This window comes from Vipera ursinii (genome assembly GCF_947247035.1).
Source record: "Vipera ursinii genome assembly, chromosome: 2".
NCBI classification, from domain to species: Eukaryota; Metazoa; Chordata; class Lepidosauria; order Squamata; family Viperidae; genus Vipera; species Vipera ursinii.
Window position 1 is genome coordinate 63,347,109 of NC_139513.1, and position 11,272 is coordinate 63,358,380.

At 38.3% G+C, this 11,272-nt stretch overlaps 1 protein-coding gene across 1 annotated transcript; it reads right to left on the reverse strand.

Annotated features, from left to right (window-relative positions):
• Positions 1-8,322: 8,322 nt before the first annotated feature.
• HRH1 (histamine receptor H1) lies at positions 8,323-9,861 on the reverse strand (the record flags this gene model as incomplete). The annotated part of the gene is made up of 1 exon (XM_083351084.1): positions 8,323-9,861. The coding sequence occupies one exon, from the start codon at positions 9,859-9,861 to the stop codon at positions 8,323-8,325; it is 1,539 nt and encodes a 512-aa protein (XP_083207210.1).
• Between the last annotated feature and the right edge of the window lie 1,411 nt (positions 9,862-11,272).

Sequence of the window (11,272 nt, forward strand, 5' to 3'; positions counted from 1 at the left end):
CTGCAGTGATTCACTTAATATCTTTGGCAAGAAAGGTGGTGAAATGGGGCAAAGTTCATTTAACCACAGAAATGTTGCACTACCTGTAATAACTGAGATGCATCTTACCAAACACAGTGGGGTTTAAGCATATTCCTTTCCTTGGATGTAGGCAACCCAAGATAGCCACAAAGGAGTAGAGGAAGCATGCTAGCAGCATTTTATAGTATTGGATAAATATTAGATTACCTGGGTCAAATTAAAACAATAGAAAAACTACAAGTTTGTGATGAAGCAAGTGAGAAAACAATGTGGAAATGGAACAGAAAAGTATCAGTGTGGATTATTTCTGCACCAGATTAAGGGTAATGTCTCTTGAAGCCTTCTCAGTGCTACTACTGAAAATGTTGCACATCCGTGGCCAGAAGTTGGTGCAGAAAGAATCCTACCATTAAATATAGAGCAGTAGTGTTTTTCTGCTAATGCACAAGCCAGAAACCTGGGTGCCACTCTAATCCCACTTTGGGCACAAAGCTCCCTGGGTGATCTTGGGCTGGTCACTTACTCTTAGCCTTAAGAAGGAGGCAGTGACAAAACCGCTTCTGAAAAACTTTGCCAAGAAAAGTGTAGGGATTTCTCCAGACAGTTTCTGAGAGTTGGACATGACTGAACAGGAAAAAAAAACATTTAGATATGTTCATCTAAGGCAGGGGTGTCAAACTGCCAGCTCACGGGCCAGATGCGTCATGCCGAAACTGTGCCCTACCCCAGCTCCGGCAATCCGGAAAGAGTTGTGATGTGACATGTCATGTGACGATGCGAGTTTGACACGCCTGATCTAAGGCATCTGATCTTAGAAGTAGGAGGAAGTCGTTGCTCTGCACTACTGCTTCTACATTTGTTCTTGAATTGATGATCTTTAAACATCAATTCCTATAGCCAGTGGCATATGTAATAAGCCTCAGTGACATCAAAATGATGATGTGGATCATGATATTTCATGTAACCATTATGCACTTTCATCATGACTTCTGTTGCATGTATGTAAGTAGCATCATTTAGGTCAGAGGTCCCCAATCTTTTGGAAACCAGTGACTGGGTCCGTGGAGAAAGGTTTTTTTCACAGACCGGAGAAGGCGTGTTTTCGCATGCTGCCTGCATCCTGCGGATGGGGCTTCGCTTGTTTGCATGGCCTGGTTCCCAGCATGCCGCGGACTTGTGTGGTCCACGGACTGGGGGCTGGGGACCCCTGATTTAGGTGATGATGCTTGTAATTAGTTCTGGTAGAAGAAAATATTTGTAAGTCAGGGTTGAACTGGGTTCCTGGTGCTCTCTGAGCTTGGTTGTTTTCTCGCAGAAGGTAGCATCATCAGTGCATACTGATCATCAGTGCATACTGATAAATGCACATAAGTTCTTACATGTTCCTTCGTATTTGGGGCTAATGCATTTTGCTTATACAGCACATTTCCAGGAACCTGATCTTTGTTGCAGTAGATAACAGTATATTGGCTTTTGAAGTAATCTTTAGATTTGAGTTCCTACTTTACCTAGCATTGTAACATGAGCACGGGTGGGGTCAAATTGGGCTTTAGTTCTGCTTGTTGCATATTGCACAAAATATGCCCAAGCTGATCACCATTATGGCTTCCAATTAATCAGGGAACACTGTATGTGTCATGGTACGACTGGTCAGCTAGTTTGCTTGTGGGCAGTGTTAGGCTTCCTAAGATGACAACCAGAGTTGCTGGCAAATTATCAGGAAAGCTGCTGTCTAGACTGTAGACTAGGGTCACTAAACCCTGAATCCCAACATTATGTAACAAAATCTTCACCAATATAAGCTAGTTTATTCATTCTTTATTTCACCCAGAAGTCTCATGGTCTTCCTCTGGTAGGCAGAGGAAGTATTTTTTCTGTACTCTTTTTATTTGTGCCACCTTTCATTTATGTCATCTAGCAGAATTATTTTTTTCCTGTGGATCACATCTGTTCATAATGTTACACATTTGCAAAACTGATCCCTGATTTTTTCATTATCTACTCACTAAAGCGTAACATATAACTATCATGTGCACCTAAATAATCTAGATTATACCACTTTATACTTTCCGCTAAACATTTGTAATGATTTTGGGGAAAGAATATACTGCTATCAGGAGTAGGCCATATGCAGCATTCACTGCTAAGGAATATGGACATTGCTGCTCAGTTTTGGCATATTTGGTACTGACGTCCAACTCAAGCATGCTCATACTATTGTATGCAAGTTAGGACCTCCAATTTAGAGACTATAAACCAAACTATGGTTGTTCTCATCCCACCAATTGGGAATCATATATAACATACTAACCCATGTTTATCTGAAAAAGTCGAAGTTCTTCTATGCTACTTTGGAGGGTCATCCAATTGGACTTCTTTTTCCTGGAAAGCACTACAGTAATAGCTTATGACTGCTTATCCTCCAGTTACCATTATAAATAGTCACACAGTGGTGTGTGGTTGAAAATTGTAGAGGACAGTTGGATCTTCTGTCTCTAGAAAGACTTCTGCTAGCATTGCATTCATACTTTAGCAGCAACTCTGTTATCCTATTAGACAGTTTTGAATAAACAAATGATCTTTATTTGTATATTGGTTGGTTGGTTGTTCTCCATCATGATGGTTGAAAAAAGTCCAAGTTGTTGACACAATCCCTGTTCTACGTAGAGCCAACTATGGCAGTTGTAAAATATCACTCATATGCCATCTATTTATCAAATGCTATGTATTTGGCTTTGGTGTCATTCAGGCTGTCCTCCTACTTTTCTCTTTGTTCACCCTATAGCATAGTAACTACTAAAGAATTCAAAACCTTATAAACAGTTTTCTGTCCTGTAACATGGCCTGCCTTAATATGGGTTTTGGAATTCTTACAAATGATCTTTTTATAAGGTATAACAGTTTCTCAGTCATGCTATTCTTTGTAGACCGTGTTATTTACACTATGTGGAGGTACTGATTTATAGTATGACCCTTCAAACTTGATATTCAAGGTTTATATACAGTTCATGAACAGTTCTTCATTTTGAAATATTTATTCTTCAAGTCCAGTGTCTCCTGTTCTGTTGTTGGACTTCATTGGAACAATCATTTTAACACTGCTGTACCATCCAATGTGAAATGAAAAGTATACTCCTTTCCACTTTTGTGTACAAAAATACCTAGAATAACAAGCTTTGTAGGAAATCATTTTAGACAGTCACAGAAATGAATTCCAGCTCCTGACAGAGTTCTAGCATCTTGACCCTAAATCTACTTGAATGAAGAACATAAGAAGATAATTCCTACTCTGCTAATTCCTACTCTTTTCTGTGGTTTTGCTACTAAAACAATTAAGAAGAGGCTCTAAGATCAAAATCTAATGATTGCTTTTGAAATAAACTGGGGATTGTGATTCTAGTATCATCTTTGCAATCAGATTTTAGAAACTTGGCAATTTTAGGAATAAGGTGTTAATCAGGGTTAGGGATTATAACATCATTTGCTTTCTCATGAACATAACAAGACCATTTTGAAAATATTTAAGGTCATGTGTCAGGCATAGTTTTAACATTCTTTTTAATGATTTTAACCTTACAATTATTTTTATACACAATCTTATTAATATATTAAAATAGTCAAAAGACAGATCATATATTCCATTGATTTATAAAACAAATATCTCATGACATTCTACATGTGTTTTCAAGTTTAGCAGTTCAGACTCTTTAAGAAATTAATCATAGCTGTCGTAGCATTCAAATTTACCTGTAAATTAACCATGATCATTATGCATTATACTCAGTCCTGGGTTAACCACTAATGAGCACATGGCTAAGGCACCAAGGGAAGGGGGGCACCTCAGAGATTTTTCTCAAGTTATCATGCCTTATTCTCTCACTAACATATTTGGCTTTAGTTTTCAGCACTTACTGAATGTAATGTCTTGCCAGTTAAGCAATGGGATGGCTAAAGAATACTATTGTTGGGCTGTGCTTAGGGCATCACTTAGATTTAATTGTAATTAAACCATAATTATACCTTATAAAGTGAATGTTGACTTTTCCTTTTTTAAAAAATGATCATGATCATGATATGGCCATTTATCCATATATAAAAAAAGAAGTCCTTGCAGATTTTTAGTTGTTGCCCATTTATTCATCTACATTCTGAATTTTCTATTTTACAGAATTTGAAATTTAGTCACTTTTGATTGTTTCATTAGGTGAGTCAATTTGAAACAGGGAGGAGAAAGGATGAGTTAATATTTTTATTTGACTCCATTTCTCCATTTCCACATTTTTACAAAACTGAATATAAAAAGCTTAAAAACTAATTTTTAATTTCAAACTACCATTGCTTAGTAATTAAAGGCCTATTTAAAAAGATTAGCTCCTTTTGTTTTCTAAATGCAACATCCGGCAAGAGGTCAACTATGCATTTTATAAGGTGGGAACAAGGTGGTTCAGTAGGGCCTCTTCAGAAAGATTTCTCCATTGGAACATAATAGCCAGATAGCTGTAGTCATTTAGAGCAGGGGTCCCCAACCCCTGGTCCATGGACCAGTACCAGTCTGCGGCATGCCAGCAACTGGTCTGCACAAACAAGGAAAGGCCCATCTGCGAGATGCAGGCAGCACACAAAACCTTGCACCCTCCACTCCAGTGGCAAAACCTCTCTCCACGGACCCCAAAGGTTGGGGACCTCTCATTTACAGCTTCAAAATAAGGTAACTATTTAATTGATTCCTCATATGTAGTGATACTGAACTGTATCAGCAGTTTAGTGACTGCCGTTTTTATTTCTAAGTTTTAAACAGTCTTCAATATTGCAGGAATAAAGATGACAACTAATCAAAATGTGAAGAACTTGCTAGATTCAACCAGCTCAGAAGGAGTCACAAGTGGCCTACTGCATTCTTCAGAGATTATACTCTGGATCCAATAAAAATAAGGATATGGGAGCATCCATGGTGCAGATCTTCCTTTTCTTACGAGTGAACTATTTATTCCAACTAGGGTAGACCTCATACCCCCCCCCCGAGTCCTGTTTCTAAGTGACCAAAGACAGTTACATTTTTTATTGTCTTCCCACAGGAGGTATATATGGTGCTCACAGGATCACTTGGACAAAGAAGTATGACTTGTAAATAGTATGCTGATTTAAAATTGGTTTGTTTATAAAGTTCACTGTTACTGTAAAAGAGTTAACATCCTGGTAAGTGAAGAGTTTATAAAGGTAATATATGGAAAGTAGGAATTTTGGGTGAGCCAGTGGGCTATGCTTGGATATTGTTGGTGGCTGAGAGCACATGAGGGAGGAAAGGCAACACAAAGTGCTAAGAAAATCGGTGTGTGAACTTTGCCAGATTGAGAACTGCTAAGAGGACAGTGCGAGAGAATTTTATCATGCTTACCCCATAAACCTGCTGAAACATCCCTGCTATTTCTATTTTAGCAGAAATCCAGTACAACAAAAAAGATCCTAGTTTTATTTCTGCCAAATTGTAATTCATCTGGAATAGGTCAGTGAACTTCCAGAACACAAAGCATTTGCTTTGAGTTAGAACAATCAAATCAAATCAACCTTTATTGTCAAAGTACAACATGCATACACTTTTGGGCACATCCCTATTTTTAATAATAATAATCTTCAAGTAATAAGAGGAAATAACAAAACACTACATTTGCCAATAACTTCCCATCGTCCTGTGCACTCCCACAGGGAGGGCCTCCTCAGGGTCCCGCCAGTCAGGGAATGCCGGCGGGTGATCCCTAGGGGGAGGGCGTTCTCTGTGGGTGCGCCTGCCCTATGGAATCAATTGCCGGTGGAACTCTGGATCGCCCCCAACCTTTGTTCGTTTCACCGGGACCTAAAAACCTGGCTTTTTGAGTTAGCTGGCCTGGACTGAGGGGTTTTAAGGTTTTTAAATTCTAATTTTAAATTTTGGGGCTATTGATTTAATTTTATTTTAATTTTTATATTGTATTGTTGTAATTTTGCCCTGTAAACCGCCCTGAGTCCTTCGGGAAAAGGGCGGTATATAAATTGAATTAAATTAAATTAAATTAAATTAAAATATCAAGAATTAAAACCAAACTAGGCACAAGAATGGGTTTTCCCTAGAGAATGATAGCTAATTTGAGAAAGGACTTCTCTTTCTTTTTTCTGCCATCTGAAACCATTTTATCAGTAAAAACAGAATTTAAAATATCATAACATAATGGATGTAATGAAATCATAAATTTATTATGTATTCTTATTATCAGAAGGTACTATTAGGGGGAAAAAAGATAAGGCAGGGCACAAGATATCATTTTCAGGAATATGTAAATATTGTTTGCCTTAAATTGATATTCTGAAAAACTAACAATTTGTACCTCATGGAGCTTAAGGTCCATTTCAAGCAAATGTTTGCCAGTGGTTCCTACTGTTTCACTCTAATATCATGTACTATTAAGTTATCTGAGACTTTGTAACATAGTCCCAAATGAAAGGCCCCCTTTAAAAAAAACAACCAAAACCTCTTACTGATGGAAAAATATAATGTGATGTTTGAAAAAAGATACAATTAATTTAATATTAAATTAAATATTAATAATATTGAATTTTGAGAAGTATATTCATTGAAAATTCTTCTTATTAAATGTTAAGACTTCCTTTCACAAATACTGAAATCCATTTGGGAATTAGATTTTCAGATTTCTAACTGATAAAGAATTATGTTTTATATATGCATGATTATATGTGAAAAGAACAAAACAGCATTTCATACATAGCAACTTTATGGTACACATTCCACTAGTTTTATAATATATGAGGAATGCTGATGACCCAGGACAAAGAATGTATCTAACGCTATTATATGGATTTTCTAAAAAACCAGCATCTCATTCCAAGAAAGCAAACTATGTTGCTGCAGATCTTATTCAAATAAAGTAAACACTGTCATGCATGCTGACTACTGGTTTTTTTATTCTTCCTTTGGGAAATTTATCTATTTTATTCAGCATGATAATTCTCTGAAAACTGAGCTGAAGAGAATCAAATTCAAACTGGAGGCGGGAGAGGCAATTAAAAAAATACTGAGTTCCAAAATGGCCAAATCACGATTGAAGAAGGAAAAATATCTCCCAGTGCATCCTGGGAGAGAAAGTTGAGCAAAGATTCCCTTCTCTATCGACTGCTGATCATTTGTCCCAGAGCAAGCCTGTCATTCGGGCTGTTTTGGAAGAATATAGAGCATACAGAGCAAATCATGCTCTATATGGCCTCGCCCAATTGTATTTTAGGCAGGCAAAATGCATCATTAATAGCTCAGAAAAGCTGGTGTTTTTTTTAAAAAAAAATAGTGAGGACCTCATGGATTTCCTTGAAGGGGCTGAATGTTTAGAAAGAACAATGGAAGTTTTTTGGGAGGCAAAGTAAAAAGATAGGCAGCGTCTAGCTTGGTTGATCTTGAAAAGCTATATTGTTCATAATTAGCATTGTCAAGGAGACAACAGTTTGTTCTCGATCTACAACAATTCATTTAATGACCATCCGAAGTTACAACATCACAGAAAAAACTGAGATTACCATTTTTCACATTTATGATTGTTGCGGCATCCCCATGGTCATTTGATCAAAATTCAGATGCTTCGCAACTAACTTGTATTCATGACAGTCGCTGTATCTTAGAGTCATGTGATTGCAGTTTGCAGCTTTCTGACAAGCAAAGTCAATGGGGAAGGCAGATTAATTGGCTCTGTTACTAACTTAACAATTGCAGTGATTCACTTAACAACTGGCAAGAAAGGTCATAGAATGGACACTTAACTCACTTCACGAATGTCTCCCTTAGCAAAAGAAATTTTGGGTTCAGTTTTTGGCATAAATCAAGGACTACCTCTATCAGAAAATAGCAGAATTTCCTGATTCTAGGATGTCTGCTTTCGGTTTTCAATTTGTTGGTAAATACTGTAAAACCAAAATATAATTAACAGTTTAAATTTTTGGTGATTTCTTTTTCTGGAGAAAATCAAAATACAAATACCGGTAAATGCTCTCTTGAAATCCCTGAAGATTCAGGAAAAACAAAGACTACTATAACACAATATATAAACATTTGAAAAAGCGGCCGTGGTAAACTAAACACTGATTAGAATGATCCAATATAAAAGTCAGCATTTAGAAGCCATGTTAAATAGCAGTATATTTCATTATAGCTCAATCTTGTTTTAAACAATAAAATCTACCATTAAAAAGGCCACAAACCACCAGAAACAGAAAAACCACTCCTTTAAGACACACAAAACCAATGTTTACTTTTTTACAAGACTTTTAAATAATACCTGATTTTTTCTTTCCAACATAAACCTGCTGTTCTGCCCCCGTCCCAAATATAACTTTCTCTGCAGTAAGTTCAGTTTTAATATGAAATATCTTTTTGAAAGCCTTTTTGAAGTTTTCATTACAGAGTGGATATATAAATGGATTTAACGTAGAATTCACATAGCCAAGCCAAATTGTAAACATGTGAAAAGAACGGTTATAGCATATTTCACAATAGGCCATGACCATAAACAATACAAAATATGGTATCCAACATAACATAAAAACTGCCATTATAACACCTAATTGTTTGGCGGCCTTTCTGTCCCTGTTCACATGCAGCTTTTGACGCTGGCAAACAGAATGAGTACGTAGCTTTCCCCATGTCTCTTTCAGGAAACGGAGACTGTGAGGATCTCCTCCGCTAGAACACCTCTGAGGAAAAAGTTGCTCAGGATGAGAATTTTGTTTTAGGGAGGGATCTGAGTGAATTCTAGGCAATGATCCTCCTGCAAAACTCTGCCTATGTGATATTTTGCCTAACTGGGAGATAGGATTTTTTATATTTTCAGCACTGTTACTGACACAGGCATATTTTCCCTTTGTATTGCCTAACTCAAAATCTTTCTGCATTATAGCTAGAGGGAAACAGTTAAGTTTTATTACTTCATGGTCACTTCCTTTAGGAAAATCCTTCGAGATTCTAACAAAGCTGCTTAATGGAAGTTTAGCTTCCCTTATTTTGTTTTGCTCAAAGCTATCATTTGCACTGAAAGAAAATCCTCGGTCTTTATTTGAATGTTGGGAACAAATCTTTTGCATTTCCTGAATCTTTCCGTTATGCACACTCGTGTTATTAGAGTTACATCTGTATAATCCATTTACGAGCTGCCGATGCTGATAATGCTTGCAGACAGCCCTGTAAATGTTTGCATAGAACCACAGCATCAGCAATGATGGTACATAGAAGTTGATTGTGGCTGTCAAGACTTTAAACCAAGTGGTTCTACAAAAATCTGTTTCGCATACTTTTTCATCATAAGTTCTGTTATTAATTGTCATAGTACTGTGATCTGTGAATTTATGCCAGCCGAGTATTGGAATCACCCAGAGGAAAGACAGTAGCCAAGCTATTGAAATCATGACTGAGGCTCTAGTTTTGGTCCTATACTTGAGATATTTTAAAGGCTGTTGGACTGAACGGTAGCGATCTACACAGAGTATGAAAAGGCTGAATATAGAAGCTGTGCTGGCTACATAATCCATCGATAGCCAAAACAAGCAAGCTTCTCTAGTCAAAATCCACTCATCCTTCAACAAGTATACAATGTTTAGTGGCATCACAGCTGCACCAACTATAACATCTGCACATGAAAGACTGACAATATAAAGATTGCCAACTGTCTGTAGCTTCTTTTCTTTTTTCACAGCATATAGGACTAAAATATTCATAACCACTGTAATCAGCGAGATGGTTCCCAAGAATAGTCCTAGAACAGGTTGCACCTCTGTAGAATTCCTGTTTGTGCTTCTGTCTACCAGACACATCGTTTGGCTCAAGTTCGATGAAAAAAGACAAAAAAAAGTCTTCAGAAGTTCAGTCTTGTCCGGTGAACTGTTGGGTCAGTTTCTCTTGTTTCTTTGATCAATCTGAAAATTAAAAGAAATGTTTCACTACTGCTGTTTCTTGCAGTTTTTACAGCTGAAGAAATAAAAGTGAGAGTGAAGTCAAAAATAAATATTGCAAAAATATTACATAGTAGGAGCTTGCCTCCAAATTTCTTATCCAAATATCTTACATCCAGAGCCTTCCAAGCCATATGGTATTCATCAAAAGTTTAAACCACAGGTCCCTGAGCCAAGTGGAAGCTTTCCTCTTAGTCTCCATTCAAAAGACAGCGTGCTGGGCCTGAGCATTTCCAGGACTGTGATAATTTTAAATCTAAGGTCCAGAAAGCAATGTTATTTATTTATTTATTTTATTGGATTTGTATACCGCCCTATTCCCGTAGGACTCAGGGCGGTTTACAGGGCAATTAAAACCATGAATACAAAAAATTAAAAACAAATAAAACAATTAAATTCAATTCAAGCCCCAAGAGTAAATCTAAAACCCAGTTAAATTAACAACCCCACAGTCTGGACCAAACAGATCGAAGAGCCAAGTTTTCAGGTCCTGGCGAAATGAGCGAAGGTCAGGGGCAGTCCTAAGTTCCGTGGGTAGTTGGTTCCATAGGGCAGACGCACCCACAGAGAACGCCCTTCCCCTGGGAATAACCCGCCGGCATTCATTAACCGGCAGTACCCTGAGAAGGCCCTCCCTGTGGGGGCGCACAGGACGATGGGAAGATGATGCTGGCAGCAGGTGTTCCCTTAGATCAGACATGTCAAACACAAGGCCCGGGGGCCGGATCCGGCCCGCGAAGTGGTTTCATGTGGCCCACGAAGCCATCCTGGAAACAGTGAGGGAACGGCCCCCACTGCCTTGGCCCTGTCCCAGAGACCCTCCTTCTGCCAGAGACCCTCAGATTTGTCCCACTACTGCCCAGGCCCCCATAGGCAGCCTTGATGCGAACGATGTAGAGCTGGCCACGCCCACCTAGTAGGCCATACACACTCTAGCCACGCCCACCCAGTAGGCCACACCCATCCGCCCCCCTGAGGGCAACCGCAATGCTGATGCAGCCCTCAATGAAATTGAGTTTGACACCCCTGTTCTACACCCTGAGCAGCGTTTGTAGGTGTCATCCTCCTTGGGCTGCCCAGACCAGAAAATCAACTTCCCAGATGGCTAAAATCTACTTTTATTGAGATTGGCTGCAATAATCAAATTTTTCAAATCTGATTGTGCTGAGGCTCTTTCTCCTCCTTCTGTGAATCAGGGAGGCAGCTGCCTGAGAAACTTCCACATTTTCTCTTGTAGTTCTAGGCTTGAAAAATCCTTTAGCCTCTTTTGCCT